This window comes from Podospora pseudoanserina, chromosome 1 (assembly GCF_035222485.1).
Source record: "Podospora pseudoanserina strain CBS 124.78 chromosome 1, whole genome shotgun sequence".
NCBI classification, from domain to species: Eukaryota; Fungi; Ascomycota; class Sordariomycetes; order Sordariales; family Podosporaceae; genus Podospora; species Podospora pseudoanserina.
In genome coordinates this window covers 778,208-797,256 of record NC_085920.1, presented here as the reverse complement: position 1 = coordinate 797,256, position 19,049 = coordinate 778,208, and the positions used below count along the sequence as shown (strand labels likewise).

The 19,049-nt window shown below is 54.3% G+C and overlaps 6 protein-coding genes across 6 annotated transcripts; 2 read left to right on the top strand and 4 right to left on the bottom strand.

The window, feature by feature from the left end:
• Positions 1-213: 213 nt before the first annotated feature.
• On the top strand, positions 214-2,933 carry QC764_102230 (uncharacterized protein; the record flags this gene model as incomplete). The annotated part of the gene is made up of 4 exons (XM_062941451.1): positions 214-434; positions 510-621; positions 697-1,166; positions 1,221-2,933. The coding sequence occupies 4 exons, from the start codon at positions 214-216 to the stop codon at positions 2,344-2,346; spliced, it is 1,929 nt and encodes a 642-aa protein (XP_062804300.1). The 3' UTR covers positions 2,347-2,933.
• An 809-nt stretch (positions 2,934-3,742) lies between these two features.
• UTR1 (NAD(+) kinase) lies at positions 3,743-6,035 on the bottom strand (the record flags this gene model as incomplete). The annotated part of the gene is made up of 2 exons (XM_062941450.1): positions 3,743-4,570; positions 4,625-6,035. 2 exons carry the CDS (start codon positions 6,033-6,035, stop codon positions 4,098-4,100), a joined length of 1,884 nt encoding a protein of 627 aa, XP_062804299.1. The 3' UTR covers positions 3,743-4,097.
• A 440-nt stretch (positions 6,036-6,475) lies between these two features.
• QC764_0002790 (uncharacterized protein) lies at positions 6,476-8,416 on the bottom strand (the record flags this gene model as incomplete). The annotated part of the gene is made up of 5 exons (XM_062939726.1): positions 6,476-6,531; positions 6,778-7,075; positions 7,157-7,255; positions 7,778-7,899; positions 8,041-8,416. 5 exons carry the CDS (start codon positions 8,414-8,416, stop codon positions 6,476-6,478), a joined length of 951 nt encoding a protein of 316 aa, XP_062804298.1.
• Positions 8,417-9,311: 895 nt separating this feature from the next.
• Positions 9,312-10,355, bottom strand: RRP46 (exosome non-catalytic core subunit rrp46; the record flags this gene model as incomplete). The annotated part of the gene is made up of 3 exons (XM_062941449.1): positions 10,010-10,355; positions 9,787-9,944; positions 9,312-9,725 (listed from the first exon to the last, which is right to left on the bottom strand). The coding sequence occupies exons 1-3, from the start codon at positions 10,206-10,208 to the stop codon at positions 9,312-9,314; spliced, it is 771 nt and encodes a 256-aa protein (XP_062804297.1). The 5' UTR covers positions 10,209-10,355.
• A 222-nt stretch (positions 10,356-10,577) lies between these two features.
• Positions 10,578-11,957, top strand: RRD2 (Serine/threonine-protein phosphatase 2A activator 2; the record flags this gene model as incomplete). Its single annotated transcript, XM_062941448.1, has 1 exon — positions 10,578-11,957. One exon carries the CDS (start codon positions 10,578-10,580, stop codon positions 11,955-11,957), a length of 1,380 nt encoding a protein of 459 aa, XP_062804296.1.
• A 41-nt stretch (positions 11,958-11,998) lies between these two features.
• Positions 11,999-18,758, bottom strand: UBR1 (E3 ubiquitin-protein ligase ubr1; the record flags this gene model as incomplete). Its single annotated transcript, XM_062941447.1, has 2 exons — positions 11,999-12,522; positions 12,589-18,758. 2 exons carry the CDS (start codon positions 18,756-18,758, stop codon positions 12,255-12,257), a joined length of 6,438 nt encoding a protein of 2,145 aa, XP_062804295.1. The 3' UTR covers positions 11,999-12,254.
• Between the last annotated feature and the right edge of the window lie 291 nt (positions 18,759-19,049).

Sequence of the window (19,049 nt, the reverse complement as noted above, 5' to 3'; positions counted from 1 at the left end):
ACACGTTCACCGACCTTTCTCTTGCTTTCTCTCTCTCCTCTGTTGCCTCGTCCGTTGCTCTCCGGCACAGCTTCACCCTTCCGCACCAGCAGCACGACGACGACGAGAGACTATCTCAAGCTTTGCGACGGTCCCATTGTAGCATGCCCTGCTGACTCGGGCACGCCTCGCACGATATACCCCCTTCCCCGCCCCCCCAAATACCAATTGACAATGGATCACCAAGCTCCTTCACCACGCGCCTCCTCGCCGTCACCAGCTCCTCGTGCCCAATCCCCCGCTGTGTCGGGCGATGAACAGCAGCCGAGCTCTCCCACCACCGCCAATGCCCTCCCCGCAATTCCCCAGCAGTCGTCACCCGAATACAGACCAGAGTTTTTGAGATCAGTGGGGGAGAACGAAAGACACCCCAAGGGCAAGAGGAAACGCACCGCGTATGTGACACCGCCGGCTATGGCATTATTTGCCGAGTAAAGTCCTCGATTTACTGACAAAAACGCGTTCTGCAGTGCCAAAGACAAGGCGATCCTCGAGGCGGCCTACAATGCCAACCCTAAGCCTGACAAGGCAGCGCGTCTCGATATTGTAAAACGCGTCTCACTTAACGAAAAAGAGGTTCAGGTTAGTGCCAGCGAGGAACAGGACGCGTATCGGTTCTCTGTCTCTGTCGAATCGGCACTAACATGTAGCGGCTAGATTTGGTTCCAAAACAGAAGACAAAACGACAGAAGAAAATCACGACCCTTGTCGCCGCAGGAGCTTGCGGCCCTCAGATACGGCGGCATGCAGATCCTCTCTTCTGACCCCGCTCCTTACAACACCGCTTTTAGTTCCGATATCACCAACACCTCCCCGCTTCAGTCATTATCACGACCCGAGCAGGAACCGACGTCCCCCACCCAGCCAGATAGACCCGTATCTCAAGCTGGGGAGGAGCCCGAGCCAGTGGCCGAAGTACGCCGCGAGACTAGCAAGTGGGAGGAACCCCGGGACAACGCTAAGGAGCTGGCTACCCCTGCTCCTAAACCAAGATCCGCTCACGACCAGTCTTCAGCGCTGTCACAGTCCTTCTCGGCGTCGGTTGGTTATCTTTCCAACAGGTGGAATACTGGCAACTCATTCACGACACCGGCACCAGTGACGGCTGGTCGTGATGAGCCCTTCTCGTGGGTAACACCTATGATGCAGCCTATCACCGTGTCTCCTAACCCGGGCTACAGCCTCGAATCCTTCTCGTCGTCATGCCCACCAGCGTTCTCTGCTGGCTCAATCCTACCCCCACCAAGCACACAACCCTCTCGTTTCCGCATCTCCATGTCGTTGGAAGGCAAGGCCGAAGTTGTAGCCTCGACCATTTCACCACCGCGTCCCATTGCCGCTCCACCAACCCCTGACATGCTGCAGTCACTTCGCTCTATTCGGCGGCCGAACCTGCAGCGAAGCCACAGTGCTTCTCCTATTGTCACACTGCCACCCATTTCAGTTCTCACCAGTTCTCTCACTAGCCACAGCCCACTACCGCCTCGCCTCACTCGTGGAAGGTCAAGAGATGTGCACGCCTGGGAGTTTGCCTGTGATGCTGAGAACCGCGAGGATGCACTTACCGCACAAGCCAAGAATGAGAGTAATGGCTCCGCCATCGCAGCTATCAGCCTTCTGAGGTCAACCAGCTCAACCGGCGGCAGCCCTCTTCAGCAAAGCAGCAGTGCCAAGCGCAACGCCACCATCAGCAAGGCCACTCCTCGCCCAGGTGCGGCCAAGAAGGCAAAGCTCGGTAGAGCGTCGAGCAGTGTTGCGAGGATGCAGTCAGTTCTGGAGCTTAGCGAAAAGGCCAACCATGACAACCAGCAGGTCGTCAGCAGCACTTCGGAGAAGATCAAAGTTCACGCACGGCATTCCCCATCAGGTCACGATTCTGATAAGGAGAACTGGAGCCCTGATGAAGACGGCAACCCGCGTACTCCTTATTACTCTCACGCCCAATCAATCATGGGATCCGCAACCACAGGTCGCCGCCCTCTCCCCTCTTCTGCTACAAGGTCAGAGAAGGATTACAGGAAGCATCCCCGCCGCACTCCGGCAAACAACAAGACGGCCCTGAACGACCGAGCTAACACCGCGCCGGTGAAGGGCCGGGGCCAGAGACGTGACAAGCGGGCGGCCCAGGACTCTGTTTTGGAGATATTTGAGGATGAAGAGGCTGAGAACAGGAGCCCTGCTTCTTCGAGGGCTGCTCTGGACGACGAGGTGGAGAGGTTCATGAGGGGCAATGTGAGCCCGAGCAAAAAGAGCGATGTGGATGCCGTGGCTGGGTTGTTGAGTTTGAGCCAGGGGAACTGGAGATGATTGGCTTGCTCCATCACCTTCCCACTTTGTATATGATCCGGATGGGCTTTCAAAAACAAGGCGTTTATGTTGGTTTCCAGTGGTTTTGGTGCTCTCTTGTCGGATCGTTAGGTTGGCATGGCTACTGGACAGGCGGATGGATTGGGGAGTTGTTGTATTTGTTTTGTGATACCTGCCCTTTTTCTGATTTTTTTTGGACCGCAAAGAGGGCGTGCGTGTTTCATTGGGGAATTGGAATCGCGTCTGGGTTATCGTTTTGTCTCTCCGGAGTCCGGAGGGTACACAACAAGCTTTTTGTTTTGGGGCGGCTACGGATGGCTATTGTCATTTATTCATGTTACACTACATCAGCTGAAAAATAGCTGAATATGGAGGGGCTGTGGGCGGGTTTTGGGGGAAATGGACAGCGAGCACGGCGGATAGGGAATAATTACAGTGTAATGAACAAGAACTTTTGGGAGCACTCTATTTTTGAGGGGCTGTTTCGTTGTTGAGTTTTTGTGTGTGAGGTTCGAGTAGAAAGAGGAAGCTGAGAAAAAAGGGGGAAGTTTGTTTAAGCTTAAAGAGGATGGTGACTACTATGACGTATCAGAAACCGAACTACTGGGTAAGGGGTTTTGTTTAGATTGTCGAGGGATTGACTTTTGTGTTGGAGGGGTTATTGTTGTCGGAGAATAAAATTATGTCCGAGACTTGGACTGGCTTGTGATTAATATCAGATTTGGGGGGAATGACCATATCATTTTTGAGACTATCACCCCATTTTCTGCAACAATGGAAGCTGGATGGATGTTTTTGTTGATGTTTTGGAAAGCTGTTCATCCAAACTAGACGGACGCGTTAGGGCTGCATAAAGCGTTTCGTCTTCTCGCGCCTTCGGTATTCCAACATCATCACCACCACCCACTCCCATCTCGTACCCACATAGTCATACACATCGCCCCCGGCAGTAGCAAACGGCTTTAGCCAAGCCCAGCCACCAACTCCAGAAAGCCCAGAAATGGCATGATATCTTCAGCGGTCCACTCCCCCCACACACGCACACTGTCGAAGTACATACCCCACAATCACACTGCATTGCAGCATGTGGGGACCGCCGAACGTGGGTTTTTACTAGGAAGAAAAAACTTGCATGAACGAGAAATCAGGGTGAAATGGTAACGGTTACGTACGTGCTTGGATGGATGGGGTCCTGTCTACTGTTTCTCTCTTGTGACCTTTGAGAGCCAAGTCTCAGAGCTGAGGGGTTGGACTGGTTTTATTTCTTGGAAGAATGGACGTGGCCCTTTCGGACAGATGGGCGTTGTTGAAGATCTGTCTTTTGCCAGCCCGTGCCAGCGAGGCTTTTCCCTGGCTGAAGTGTGTGTGAAAAGTCACTCACCCGTCTTACGATAAATAGTTGACGATAGTAAAAATAAAAATATAAATGTTTGTAAATATGTATATATATAATGTAACTGTCAAGTCCATTCGATGCGATGCATCTCGAACAAGACATTAAAAATAAAAATAAAAAGACAAAAAAATATTGTAAACCAACTCTTTTCGAGTCCATGTCATTTGTCTCCCAAAATTACTCCTTTCAAACGCCGTCCCCCCATTTGTTGGTGGTTTGATGATATCCAAAGCCCACCCAGTCCGTGAAATGCCCCGTAGGTTGTAGTAGTCAGTCATATCATGCTTTCTTTCTCTCATAGCCAAAAAAAAAACACAATGTGGTATCTTTCGCACGCTTCTCGCTCGCTCTTTTATTACAATCCCAATAAACTCATTTGCCTCCTTAGAGGGCTCGCCGCACTGCTGCTCTCCTCACTAGCGTAGCAGGCAGAGTCCGTGTCGATATCCCAGCAGTCTTCTTCTTCTTCGTCCTTGGTTGCACCCGTCTCGAAAGCCTTCTGGCTGGCGGCGCGGACGTTCCATCTGAGGGTTCGTGATACGCTGTCGAACCACTCGGTGTCTGTTCGAACCACCGTGGGGAAGGGGTACTGCGAAGCCGTAATCGTAACATGGTCGCCCTGCTTGAGTTCCACACGGCCCTTGCCGTCGAAGGCGCAGTAGGCTGTTGCGCGGCTATGACGGGGGACGGAAACCCGCAAAAGCATGGTGTCCGACAGAACCATGGGGCGGAAGGAGAGGGTGTGTGGACAGATGGGCGTCAGGAGAATGGCGGGGATATCCGGGTGAACGAGAGAGCCGCCTGCTGAGAGCGAATAGGCGGTTGATCCTGTCAAAGATTAGAAACCTGAACAAAAAGTTTTGTCAAGTGAAAAAGACTCACCAGTAGGGGTGGAGAAGATGCAACCATCCGCCTGGACCACGGTCAAAAGCTCATTGTCGCCGTACAGCTCCAGGTTGGAAACATATGGTGACGGCCCTCTGTCAATGACGAGCTCATTGAGCACTTCGAATTGCTCGCCCTCCTCCATGTCAACGGATCCGTCCCTGTCCCTATACACGGTGCAGGTAAAGCGCATCCGTAGGTTAACGCGCATTCCAGCCTCGCCCATAATCCGGTTAAGGTGCTCCTTGTACTTTTCGAATTCAAAGGTCGTCAAGAAACCCAGACTGCCCAAGCTGAAGGACAAAACAGGCGGCACAACACGCTGGAAGAGCCATGATGTGAAGAGAACAGTTCCATCACCACCAAGGGTCAGAACAAGATCAAACTTCTCAGGCTGACTCCAGCAAAGATCAGGGGTCCAGTACCGGAGCATGTCGTTGAATTTCTCGTTCTCTGCAACAATGGAGGGCGCATCGAAACGCTTGGCGTGGCGGAGTTTGGCGTCCACATAGACATTTACTCCCACATCAGCACCATACCTGGGGGTCCGAAGCAGCCACTGGGTAAGCTCGCGGGTGAGGAGGACCAGCTGGTTATCGCGGGCCTTGGTAACAATCATGACACTTCGCACAGCACGCCTGATGGGCCGACGCTGCAGTTGCTTGGATACCTCCCGGACACCAGTGGCGGTTTGCACCAGGCGAGAATGCGACATGTACTCGTCGTTCTTGATCTCCTCGAGGACCTTCTCAAAGTCGACGGCGTCGTCGAAGCGGTTGTGGTAAAAGCATGGCGACTGTAGCGAAGGGAAGGCGGTTGCGGGAGTCATGTACTGGCTGGCGGTGCTGCGAGCGCTCTGCTGAGCAGCCAGTCCGTTGAGCGCATCGCAAAGCTGCTGGGAGGAAGAAGAAGTGGGCCGGTTGTCGGCCATGGTGTGAGCGGAAAGCATGCCGGTGAGTGAAAGGGGCTCAGGTCTGTTGTGTCGAGCCACCGAGGCCAATGCTTTCATAATAGTCTGTCTCGGAACAGCCTCGATCGAGAGTGCGTTCTTGCGGTGGCCGCGAGCTGGCGCTGGGGGAGAAGTGAGGCGGTTTCCCTGCCCATGCAGGGGATCGGAATCGGTAGTCACCGAGGAGCCTAGAGCAGGCAGAGCGGATTTGGGAGGGTTCGCGAGGTCAGCATGTCGGACGGGAGGGTTGGAGTCTTGAGTCGGGGGGAGGACGGCGCTTGGGGGGGACGACATCAAGCCAAAAGAAATATTGGGCCCCGTCGCTCGGTCGGAGATGGCGGACTCGCCCTTATTAACTCCATCCGACGGCCGCTGCAGCGAAGGAAAAGAAGGCTCAGCGGGGTGAGGGTGACTAAGGGCAGGGTGAATCGCGGTAGGCGAAGAAATTGGGCCGGACATGGTCGCTGGGCGGTGGGGTTCGTCTATTTTCGGCCCGTCCACTGTTGTGCAAAGTCCCTGCAAACGACTTTGGGTTTGCGATGTGTGCTAGAGCGTAGGCACTAGTAGGGGCACTTTAGCCAGGTGCTGGTACCACCAATCGAGACGATGTGCGCCGGGCACCCCGCGGATCAACAGCTTGGGATTTTCGTCTGGCGGCGACGGAACCTTTTCCTGCGGTGCGCGAAGACCGGATCTCACAGAAACCCAGTGTAACACGCCGTGCTGCAGCGGGGATGCAACCGATGCAGCTGATGCAGCTATGCAGGAGAGAAACCTGGGGGGAACTGTCGTTCGACGTCACAGGACGCAAGAGACCGGAGTCAAAAGTGGGATGTTGTCTGGGCAGTTGTCAATTGCTTGACAATCAGGCGTGGCCAGTTCGGCTTCAGTCCGAGCAATCAAATCAATGAGCCGGACGGACAAGAGGCACAAGGCACAACAACAATCGAGTAACCTGTGGGAGGCAGAGAGGGTGTGTCAGCAGGTCCGGGCAGATGGGTTGCATTTGTTGTTATCCCTTCTCTTTCTTTGACCCTCGTCCGAGGTCGAGGTGGTCTCTCCATCTGGAACAGGCCTCAGCCAGGGAATCCATTGCGGCACTGTTGTCTGTGCTGGGGCATCACAAGGACCACACCACCTTCTTCTCTTCGTTGACCACCGGATCAACAGGGTCCTAAACCGGATTGTGAGGGGGTCTCACCTTCAGGGTCTTGTAAATCCCCCACTTTCGGCAGTAAGTGTCCGTGTCTCCTCAGCGGATCTGACCTGTAAATGGCTTGGAAGCGTGGAAGCGTTGCGGTGTCGGGACGCTGTGCCGAGCGGGGAGTCTTTTCAACGGAGGGGCTGGTGGCGGGTGCGGCGGGGTCAACTAGGACGAGGCCCGCGGTTGGCGGTTTCGAAGGTGCTTGTGGCGTTGGTGTCCCCGTTGAATGCAGGCGATTGGTGGTGATATGGCCTGCCAACTGGTGATCCAAGTGTAAATTCGCCGTCCACGTGAACTGTGGTCTCTTCAAAAGGGTGATATCTTCTTTTCGATCGAGTCCAACAGACGGTCACCGGTCTGATCTGAACTGATCTACCTTTAACTTGTGAAAGTCGGGAATAGGTGGGCAGGTAGGTGTGCCGAGTTCGAAGTCAATGCACGAGATATCAGAGTGACGCTTGCAGCGATTGGACGACTGTTGAGAGGCCGAGGAATTGGTTGCCAGATGGCTTGGAGTCTAGTGAAATAGAATGCAAGAGATAAAGCCCACCAGGGAACGAATCGAGTGTATTACAAAAAGAAAAAGAAAAGAGAATGAAGCCCGAGGTAAGAGGTAGGAGGAAGGGATCGGTTGGAGAGAACTCGCAGAGCTCAGCGCTTCAGTGTTGATGCTCACGGAGCTAGAGGAGGGGCGAAGAGGGACGGGACGGTTGGGTCATCAAGATGAGGACTGAAGACCAGAGAGAGGAAACAACTCGTTGATGGTTTATAATATGACCCTGACTGTTTGGACAGGCCCCAGGATGGGAGATGGGATGGCGTGGCAGGGGGAAGATCGAGAGCTTCGTCGAGGAATCGGGGGTGCAGCTGAAGATCTTCTGAAGCTTCATGACAGGGGTTTTGGTGGGGTTTTGGTACATTTCAGGAGGTACCTCTGCCACTCTAAGGTCGTTGTTAGCCTCAGTTGGAGAAAGTACGTACCACTTACACCACTTACACCACCACCACCACCAAAAAGAACTTTGATAATGCGAGAGAAGGCGCATATCACAGGCACGGTCGAGAAGTTTTGGGCAATCCAACCACTCGTATCGTTTGTTGCTGGCGGTAGCTGTGATGCTGTTGTCTTCTGCAGTTTCAAGAGACGCTGTCAAGCCAAAAAGTGCAACTCAAGAGGTGCCACAAACTCATTCAACGCCAGGTCCATGTTTACATTCAAAATGGGAACCACGGAGGGAGAGCTCATAGGCTGACACATACGCAGAAGCGCTGTAAGCGTAAGCACCCACTTGAGACTCGCAGACGGATAGCACGGCAGTACGGAGCGTAGCTGCCAGAAGGTCTCCAGCGTGAGAGTCTCATCATGCCTCTGCGATGCTGGGCTGTTCAGGAGGCGAGAAGCCAGGGGAATGTTACCGCAGTAGTGGTGCGGCAGCAAAACAAACCCCTGACGGCACGGCTTCCCGTCACTGGTAACCCTGGGGAACCTCTGGTTCGGCCCAATCGGTGCTGGAGATCCTTCTGCAACGGTCCGCTGAAGCGTCCAAGCAGCCGCATGACAAACCACCATCTCCTGGTGCGAATCCTGCGTTGTTGGAATGTTTGGAAACTTTGACAACGAATAAGAGCGGGACATGCTCGCCGTGCTCGTCTTGACAGCATCTACTGGCCCACAGCCTTGACGCATCCATCACTCTCCAAGCGCACATCAAGCAGGGGCCGCCAGCCGTCATCTTGTTGGATACCTACGGCTGGGGAGCGCCGTGAGCGTCCGAACGGAGCATGAATCGCGAACGACAAGAGACACAAGGCGTTTAGCTCGGTCTCAATGTCATCCAGTGGTCCACCTGCAAAGCCACTCTACAGGCGTCCAGCGCGGTGCAACTGTGAGAAAGCCCCCAAATAAAGAGCCCGAGGAGCCAGCATACGCCCGGTTCTGACGTTCCATTCTCAAGACCCTCCCGAGCCTCCCAAGCAGAAGCCGCCGTCAGGTGGTGGTGAGAATGGCGGTGTCAGGGTTCTGGGTAGGGGTGCTGAAACAAGGCCCCGGCCCGCTAACGGGCAATCCCAAACATGGCCGTGCGGGTGGATCCACCAATGTGTTTGAGACATCAACTCAGGCTTCCATCACAAAAAAGAATAAGGGGAGAGATATCGAAAGATGGTCAAAACCCCAGCAAGGGGGTAGATTGTTTTTTGGTGATGTTTTCCAACACCAAATGCCGTGGCTAACTGCCGACATTTGAATTGTAGTCGCCTAGCCGCGCAACACTTCAGGCTGTCTCCTGTGAGCCATGCATTCCTTCCATACCTCCTATGCCATCTCTCCGCGTCCAACTTCATGATCCCGCACACAGAACCCGTCGTTACGTCGTGAAGCTGCTGACCTGTGCTGATATTCGTATGCCGAGTGATCGCGCGGCTCGGTTGGGGAGCTCATCATTTACCATCCCACAAGTATTCTCTCTCTATACAGCGCTGAATCTTGAACCGCGGGCCGCGTTGCTTCTTTGGATGTCCTGAACGCCGCCTCACTTCCAATGGAGATCAGATGCCACCTTGTTCTCCATGGTAGACCGCAAGAAGTGGCGCAGATCCGGGCCGTTGGTGTGTTGGTCGTCGAGCACCATTTCCATCCCTTCCTTGGTCGGTACTGGGCGACAACATACGTCCTTGGCCGTTTCGTAGACATCATCCCATTCCTTGACAGTAAAGTCTCCTTCACTCTCAGCAAGCAACAGCTCATCGTGAGACGTAAAAGCCAGTACATGGACGGACTGGGCAATCTCGACATCTCGTGGTGATGGATCAACCACACTTCTCTTGGTACCATCCTGGGGAACAATAGCAATAGCCGTCGCCGTCGCCGTTGCCCTGATGGGTACACCTGCCGACAAGAGCGCGAGAACAGCCGTTTGAAACAGGGCTGGCATGATGGAGAAGTTCTGCCACAGAGGTCAGTATGTCGAGAGGATCGGCACGTGAGCAACACGAAGTCGTTCTTACCAGGCTGGCCTGAACAAGCTTGGTGTTCACATAGTCGTTTTCTGGCGAGTCCTCGACTTGGAGGACAATCTGGATGAGAGAGCGAGGGAAGTTCTTGACGAGAATGATCTGTGAAAGTGAGGATTGGAGGATGGACTCGAGGTGACGTTCTCTTGTGCCTATATAGGAAAGTTCATGGTGAGAAAATGATGGAGGGGTAGTAGGAGTGCGGAGGGGTCCTCACCTCCGACCCCTGCGGCCGGTCGTACGATAACGTCAACGTGTGCCTCATAGGGATGCTCATCTCTTCGCTGAGCTTCGATGGGTCCGTTGACTGAGGCCGTGACTGTGTATCCGGCATGTGAATATTTTGCAGACCCGTCGGCTCTTGGGAGCACACCAAGAGCGGCTGCCGGGGCTGTCGATGTTGTTGATACTGTCATTTTATGTCTGGTCAAGAACTGGACAAGGTTACGATGATAGCAGGCGGTGATCTTGTTTCCTTCGTCTGTCTGTAGTGAAAGTTTTCCAAAGCTGCCAATGAGAAACGGTCGTTGATTGGATTTGCAGCACAGTGATTTCGTGGGTTGAGCGGCACTTCCCCAGTAAAAACTGCCCCGCATTTTAGTGCTTGCAGGGGTCAAAGATTGGACTTGCAACCTCAACGGCTGCACATCAGTCGATCTGAGCCTTGCCTCGTTCAACTACGAAACTCACTTTCATCAGATATCACTGAAAGGATTTTGGCATTCATAATTCTGGCACCACATTTATCAACTAGGGAGCAGTCTCAAACAGAAACATCAAAGGTCATGTCATCTTCAACCCCACCAGCTGGAGCAGCCGTTGGAACCGGACCCCAGCCGGAGTCGACGTCAACCTCCGGGAAGCCAAGCCCGGGCCCGAATCCGGCGCCTAGCATCCCTAACCTCCTGGCCCGTAAACCAAAACTGGACGAGGCTCGCCGGCGCCGGCAACCCGAATCCGGCAGTCTCCAACCCGTGCCGGAAACCCCGCCTCTACCTCCTCTACCAGACTTGTCAACTGTCAAATTCCAGACACCCACTCGCCGCATCCTCACTCCCCAAGATCACAAGCTGTTCCTCGCCTCCCCAACTTACACGTTGGTGGTCTCCTTCATCTTCCACCTCTCCGAATCCGTAGCCGACAAACCCATTTCATCTGTCTCTGCTTCTACCGTCACACCCACCGTCCAAGCCCTCCTGGACATCCTCACCGAGATCGAAGAGCTCTGCCGTTCCACCCCCCCAGACGAAACCACCGGCTCCCGCTTCGGCAACAAAACCTTCCGCACCTTTCTCGATAAAGTCAAATCCCGCACCCCTCACTTCCTCTCCCTCCTCAACCTCCCACCCCAACACGCCAACGACGCCAGCCCCGAGCTCTCCACCTACCTCCACCACTCCTTCGGCAACGCAACAAGGATAGACTACGGCTCCGGCCACGAGCTCAACTTCTTCCTCTTCCTCCTCTGCCTCCGCCTCCTCTCCCTCCTCCCAGAACCCACATTTCCCTCCCTGGTCCTCCTCGTCTTCCCAAAGTACCTCGAGCTCATGCGCCTCGTCCAGCTAACCTACTACCTCGAACCCGCCGGCTCCCATGGCGTCTGGGGCCTAGACGACTACCAATTCCTCCCCTTCCTCTTTGGCGCCTCCCAGCTCCTCCACCACGGTTTCCTCACCCCCAAATCCATCCACCAGACTTTGTCCCTCGAACAATTCGGCCCGGAATACCTCTACCACAACCAAGTAGCCTTTGTCAACTCGACCAAGACGGTCCAAGGGTTGAGGTGGCACTCCCCTATGCTGGATGACATTTCTGCCGCGAAGTCCTGGACAAAGATTGAGGGCGGGATGAGAAAGATGTTTGTGAATGAGGTGCTGGGCAAGTTACCGGTGATGCAGCACTTTTTGTTTGGGGGATTGATCCCGGCGACGGAGGAGATGGGGAAGCTGGCTGAGGAGCAGCCTGAGTTGACAGAGGAGGAGATTGAGAATGGAAAGTTGGTGATTTTTGATGATACAGAGGGCAAGAGGCATGTGCATCAGCAGGCGGTCGGGTGGGGGGATTGCTGCGGAATCAAGGTGCCGAGCTCGCTGGCGGCGGCGGAGGAGATGAGGAAACGGGGGGTGATGGGTGGGGGGCAGTTGAGGAGGATACCTTTTGATTAGGTTTAGAAGGACGAGGTGGGAAATATGTATTTTAACGTCTCAGGGCTTCTAGGGCCGGTTATGAGAGTCGGTCGGAATAGACAAAAGTATATGATTTAAGCATCTCGACATTATACTGATACAAAATAAAAACCGTTCATTTCTCAACTCTTGGTGTTTCTGCCATAAAACAAGTTCACCCGCCCATAAGTAGTACTCCTATGCCCCCAAAAGTCCAGAGTGTACGTTACAAAAACTGACCTCCCCCTTCCTTTCCCCCACCCCGCTCACGTGCCCCCATCATCTGTTTTACGCCCGCTAAATCGTCTCCCACCCCCCATTATTGATATCCGCCTCCAGCTTCCTCGCGATATAACTCGGCACCCCGTGCCCCAACCACAAACCCCTCAGCATGCTATCATACCTCTTCTGATGCAAAAACAGCTGGCGCCCAAACCTCAGCCCAAAGTCCACCTCGCCATACCGGTCGATATACGGCGCGTGGCTGAAGCTGCCCGACTTCCTAGACAGGTACAAGACGCAGCACTTGCGGATATTGATAAACAGCCCGATATTCTTTTGGCATCTAATTTCCCCCTTTGGTTAGCATCACTCACTCATTGTACAATGTTTGGAAGAGAGAAAAACAAACCTCCACATATGCTGCTGTGCCCCCCCAACCTTGCTGTTCTTCCTACCCTCCTTGACATCCTTCGCACAGCACACCGCCTGCCCGCAAAAAATCTCCCCGCAAAACAGACAAATCGTCGGGTCCGTAATGTCCTTCCCCTTTGTTGGACATTTCCTGCGCGTGCACTCCTCGATCAAAAGGTCATAATTCTTTGGCAAGCCCACCAGCTCAAAAATGCCAGGGTGGCTCACCAGCGCCGCCGACGACAGCCCTTCCTCGTCCTCCGAGTTGGGCGCAACAACACTGTGCTTGATCCACCCCTCAACCAAGTACTTCGTCGCCGGAACCGGCCACCCGCTTGCCGGCCCGTCTTCAGCATTAAAAGCGCTGAGCATCTCGTCAAAGCTAGGCAGGCGGAGCATTTCAGTCAGTCTCTCCAGCTCCGACAGTTCCGGCTGGGGCGAGACCCTCGAGTTGAAATCAACTCCAAACTTGACGTGCAGCAGCAGGACGCACTTTCTCAAAAAGGTCAAGGCGTACTTCTTGACAAACGTGTACATGCCCTCCAGGGTGTCCAAACCCTCCTGGGAGAACCCCCCGTTGGTGAAGTCTTCCCTGGACAAACCCCCTTGCGCCTCAGCCGCGACATCAAAGTGGAAGATGAGGTCGCAAAATTCGACAAACCTCGCCAGGGAGGGGGACATGGTCTGCTTGCTGCGCGTGATGTGCTGGAACCACTGGTAAAAGGGCATGTTGCGCGCCATTTGGTACGTCACCTTGACAATCTCGGCCAGGTAGCACAAGCGGACGAGGTGGGCGATCTCAAAGTGCTGCGCGTGGGCTATGCCAAAGACGCTTTCACAAAGAAAGACGAAGAGGTCTTGTCTGAGGAGCGCGGGATAATCCGCCAAGGGGGTGCGTGTGTGCTCCGTTTCTTGGTCAGTGTACTGTCTGATGAAGAGTTGGCAGTGCTGGCGTTCACTGTCGGCACGGTACTCGGTGTCGATGCGGTTTTCTCCATTCTCCTTCAAGCCACCGACGGCGATAAACGAGGTGACCGTCTCGCTGAGGATACGCAGCTGAGTGAGGACCTGCTCCGGGATTCTTTCCAAAAACGTCTGACCGTACTCGGCCTCAACTCCACGCTGTTGAATTTCCACGGCAGAAATCGAGAACCCTACCGAGCGTGCGAGCACATCACTAGAAAAGAGCTCAGCACTGTCGGCCTCGGGAAGATTGTCCTGGTGGCGCGAACGAAGACCGTTCTTCTTCAGGCTGTCTCTAAGCCGACGGTAGACGTTGACCAACTCTCGCATGCTGCTGTGGGCCTCAGGGGTAACACCTCGACTACCACTGGTCTCTGGGGCAGAAACGATACTGAACGTCTCGCTATAAGGGCTTGCCGTCGGCAACGACGAAGCACCCACATGAACCCAGGCATCGTCCAACAGCTGCGCCGATTTCTCTGCCAGGTTGGTGACCATGTACGTCTGTGTGTACGCTGCAAACGCGTCTTGGACACCATCAGGAGGCCGAGCAGCCCCGAGCGAATAGTACGCCGAGTGCAGTTGCTCGTTAAGGAAATCAGAAAAGGACTTTTCGGGCACCAACGGACCAGGATACGACTCTTCCTGTCCCTTCCAAATAATAGGAAGAAACGCATTGCCGAGAGCCTTGCACAAAGGACACACAAATTCCAACCTGTTGGTGTCTTCAGGTGGGTGCCGTGCAATCTGCTGACTATGTCGACGAATGATGGAATTATAGTAGGCCTCGAAACAGCCATAGTGCATAATGTGGCCACAACCAATAGCTACCGGACCAGGCCGGGACAGATTCGGTGGGAACCCCTTCCCAATGCACTGCCGCTCTGCCTCAAAGACCTCACCGTGCTGATCCACCTTTTGAACCTTGTGTCTGTTCTCACCGGCAACACCAAACGGACGAATATCCTCCACTGACCGATCAAGGTTGTCAGGCGTGTTAAAAGCCTCCCTCACAAAGTCAGGATCCTGGAGATCAGTCTGCCTCAGGATGTTGCTCTGTGTGAAATACGCAAACGTGCCATATAACCGCCGGTCATCCGTCTCTTCCTGGCACAAGATGCAAGTTCCTGCTGGGTATTTCCAGAACTTGCGGTGCTCCTGAGCTGGCGGAAGATGCTCATCTTCCTCGAGCTCATCCACCTCTCCCCAGTCAATATCCTGCTGGTTCTCCATGAAGCTCTTCTGCTGAGCCTGAAATTGCGCCATGACTCGACGCTGTCGGTCCAGCGCCGCCTTCTTCTTGCGCTCCCGCTCCTCGTCAGCTGACGCGGCTGCAGGCGACGATGTGTTCATGCGGTCCAGCGACAGACCGAGACGGTCACAGGCAAATTCAAAGCCCCGTGGGCGCTTTTGGCGCATCCTCCGGAGCACCAACTCGATCTTTAGATGGCATCCCTTGTATTCCTCCTTGGACGACATCATGTTCAGGAGAGACACAATTGTCTTTGACTGTGGTGCCTCGGGAACGAAATGACGAGCTTGCTGATTCAGGGCAATGCTGATAAACGAAGGCTGCTCTGGCTCCTGCTCGTCATCCGTGACATTGTCCTCGGCGATGGCAATCAGGACGAGGTGCAGAAGAACCTGCAAGAAGGATTCCACTCGAGTGGCAGGAACTCCTGGTGTTAATTTCGAGTATGTGAGAGCATACAGCAGCGAGTAGTAGACAATCTGCGCAAACATCCCGGTGCTGGTGAATTTGCCCAGTCCGGCAAACACACCCGACGTGACAGGGCGAGGCTTGGGTTCGTAGACAACATCTTCAATGGGCTTGCCAGTCTTCTTGGCAATCCACTTGCGCCAGGCCATCTCCGCCTCCTCTCGTTGGTTCTTGTTGTAGTGGGCGATGTATGGATCAACCTCTTCGACATGCTGTGGTTTGAGTTCAAAGAGTCCAACGTCAGTCAGCCCCTCGGGAGATTTGAAGGTGGCCATCTCATCCAGTATCCGGTGGAAGTCTTCTTGCTCCTGGAACTTATCAGGAAGCTTTGCGCAAATATCCGAGAATGAGAGCGGCTTGAAGCACAGAACGTGAGTCAGATCCCGGCGCATGGAAGCGATTTGAGGGTTCTTCTCTTCATCATTGCGGACCAGAGACGTCTTGTCGCTGAGCAGAACGATGAGAAGATGGATCATGTCCTCCACGACATCCAGATGCTGACCATCGTCTTGACTCTTGGTCTTTTGTTCAAAGATGCCCTTGACCCACTTCTCCATGCCGAACCGATCGATGATAGACGCCAGCACGCGGCTGGGATCACAAACCACCAAGGCCGTCTGCAACAAGAAGATATCGCGGTGGTGGGACACATCTCTCTGACCAACACCGCGGTATGTTCCAGCTTGGTGACGCAAGCTCAACCCGTTCCTGACCCACATGCCCGCCTTCATCTGAGCAAGCCACGCGCACACCCGTAACGGGTAGTCAAAGGCAGCCATGAGGTAGTCCTCGGGAGTAAACTCTCGCTTTGGCCATACCTTCTTGCCCATGGAGCGAGGCTTCATAGTAAGCTCCTGCGTGGTGAAAGTCAAGAGTGCCCTGAGCTGTTCCACCGGCATAGCTTTGCCACATTCAATCAACCAAGACAGAGTGTAGTGAAGCGCATGGTGGAAACTTATCGGCTGCTCCTCAACAACAAACTTGACCACCTCGATCTCGTTGTGTGTCGGGTCAAACTCAAAGTCGCTGAGTGTCTTGAACCGAATTTCATCCTTGATCTCCGATCCGCTGAACCGGCTGCGTTCAGCTCCAATGGAGTTGACAATGACCGACTTGGCCGCGAGGCGGATAGCTTTCTCCACGTGGACAAACTCCTGCTCACTGACATTCCGGAAAGACTCGGCAAACTGCCGGCATAGCCTGTTGATTTCACGAGTGACCAGCGAAGCGCTGATCCAGCTGTCCGTCTCGTACTCGACGTGCTCACCCACCGCCCTGACGTTAGGACAGATGCCTTGGTGCAGTTTGACGAGGTCCAAGAACTGCATCATGTACCGCTCCTCTGTCCGAAGGCGCTCTTGGACGTTGGGGGAGCCAAAGAGATACTTGAGATCAAGGAAGAAATGATACATTCTGCGGTTGGTGACGGAACCAGTGTCGAAGGCCAAGACAGCGCTGGAGTCCACATCCCAGGGGTGCCCGACTTGCCGAGTCGTCAGGAAGGTGTATAAGATGGCCATCAAGTTTGTCAAGAAGTTGCCACGCTCCACGACCTCGGCCGTGATGGATGGGGTGGTCAGCATTTGTAAGGATATGTTGATGATGGAATGGTCCGGCTCGCGGTCGCCGATGAGATACAACTGCGCAAGCGTGGTGTAGAGTCCGGCGAACCGGAGACCCAGGATGCGCTTAAACTCGGGAATTGTGACCACGGTCGAGATGTACAAGGATCGCAGGTCATTCCGAACCTTCTTCCACATCCTGAGGTCGAACAGAATCATCCAGTCCAGCCGCACCCTCTCAAACAGGTCCTCGGCAACCGGGATTCCTTCTTCTTCCACATAGCCTGTGGGAGTGGCAAGCCAGTATGAACCGGGTGCTGGGGCTGACTCTCCGGTCTTGTTGTTGCCGGGTGTCTTGGGTATGTCGAGACGAGACTTGAAAGACACCGTAGGAGCAATAAGCGGCTCTGCGGTATCAGAATCCGAAGGAGTGAGCTCCCTTTCCCGAGCAGTTCGTCTGGGAGCTGGAACTGGAGGAGGCGGTGGTGGTGGTGGCGGATAGCCAGCAACTGTAGCTTCATCATCTTCCAAAGCGTTGTCTTGACGCCAGTCTTGCATGGGAATATCGCCGCCCTCTGTCCTGGTATCGATCATCATGACATCGCCGTCGTCATCCCCGTTCTCTTCCATATCACTCCCAAGGGCGTGCTCGAATTCCTCCTCGTCGATATCGATTCCGTCTTCATCATCATCAGAATCGTCTATGGGCTCTCCCACACGGGCGGCAGCTCGAGCTTGCACCATGATTCTTATTTGCTGGGCATAGAACTCGTCCTCCTCAAAGTATTGGCGTTCAGTCATCTCCTCGTCATCCATGCCATCCTGTCCAACATTGGCGTGTGTAGCTCGACTTCCTCGGCGCCATGGTTTGAGCATCTCCTCACAAACAACTTGCCTAAGAATGTTGTGGTCGTTGCCGACGCTGCATCCCGAGATGTCTCTTAGCCAATCCACCATCGTGCTGACCATCTGTTCTCGGAACGTGTCTCGAGCTGAGCGAATTGTGACAGTGACCCTGATCCTTTCCAAAACCTCGGCAACTTCTATGAGTTTTTCGATACTTTGGTCGTACATCAACAGACTTCTACCGATGCCGTCCGTCTCGTAGGCCTTTGCGAGGCCGGTTGCCAGCGTCGTCCCGCATGCTCTCGCCACCTGGTCTTGAACGTCTGTAACCGTATGCTTTTCGTCGTTCCAAAGAAGTACACACCATTCTTCTGGCCTCGTTGTGTCCCCGCCGCAGTACGCTGAGGATAATCTAGAGTTTACCTCGTCTCTCTCGATCGACTCGACCGTCTTTGTTTGCCGGAGCTGCTCAGGGGAGCACGAGATGACATCGCACATGTAGTCAAAGACGCGGCCGATTGTCATTCGGATGCTGGCAAGGAGGTCCTCCGGCGCTCCAGTGTTTGCTTTCCCCTTCCCCTTATCCTCCCCCTCCCACACCGAGTGTATCGTGCAAAACACGGGCCTCTTCCACGCCTCTGCATCTCCACAGTCACAACACCCACTGTTTCCAGGCGAGATGTTGATCCTAACCATGTGCCCCGTATGGTCCGTCGCATCGAAGCATTTGCTGCAGAGGCAGCAGGTATCGTCAGCGCTGCATGTCCGGCATGCGTACGAGGCCTCGCCCTGTTTGAAAATGTGTCCGCAAGCCTTGCCGCGCGCAGCCTCGGTGTACTCTGCGCCTTCGATGGCGCCCTGGGCGTCTCGCATCTTGAGGGTCCCGTCAGGTCGGGTTGGGCCACCGGTGGGGAAGAAAAGCTCCATGTAGTCATCCCGACCGCCCGCCATGGACCAGAAAAGGTCCTTGAGCAGATCTCGGGCGGCATCCTCAGAGTATCGACACCGGTGGCGGTAGGGCAAGTTTCGCAGCACCTGGCAGAGCTGCTGCTCTTGCGTCGACATCATGTCGGCCATGATCGGTGAGCCGCCTTTTGCGTTTGTGACGTCAACTCTTATTTCAGGTCGGATACGGTGGTGGGCATCGAGTAAAAGAGGTGGATTGATTGTATAGACGGGTACTGGTGTGTTTTGCGCCGTTGCTGAATCTCGAAATGGGGCCAACAACTAACGGTGGTTTGTTGTCTTATCGGTGGTGGTTGATAGAGGGTTGCTCCCAATAAGTGAATGGAGGGGAAATCGTGGGGTTCCAAACGTGGTAGATCAAAGTCGGTCAGGGGTGGCGTGCTGGGGCGTCACCAATTTCCA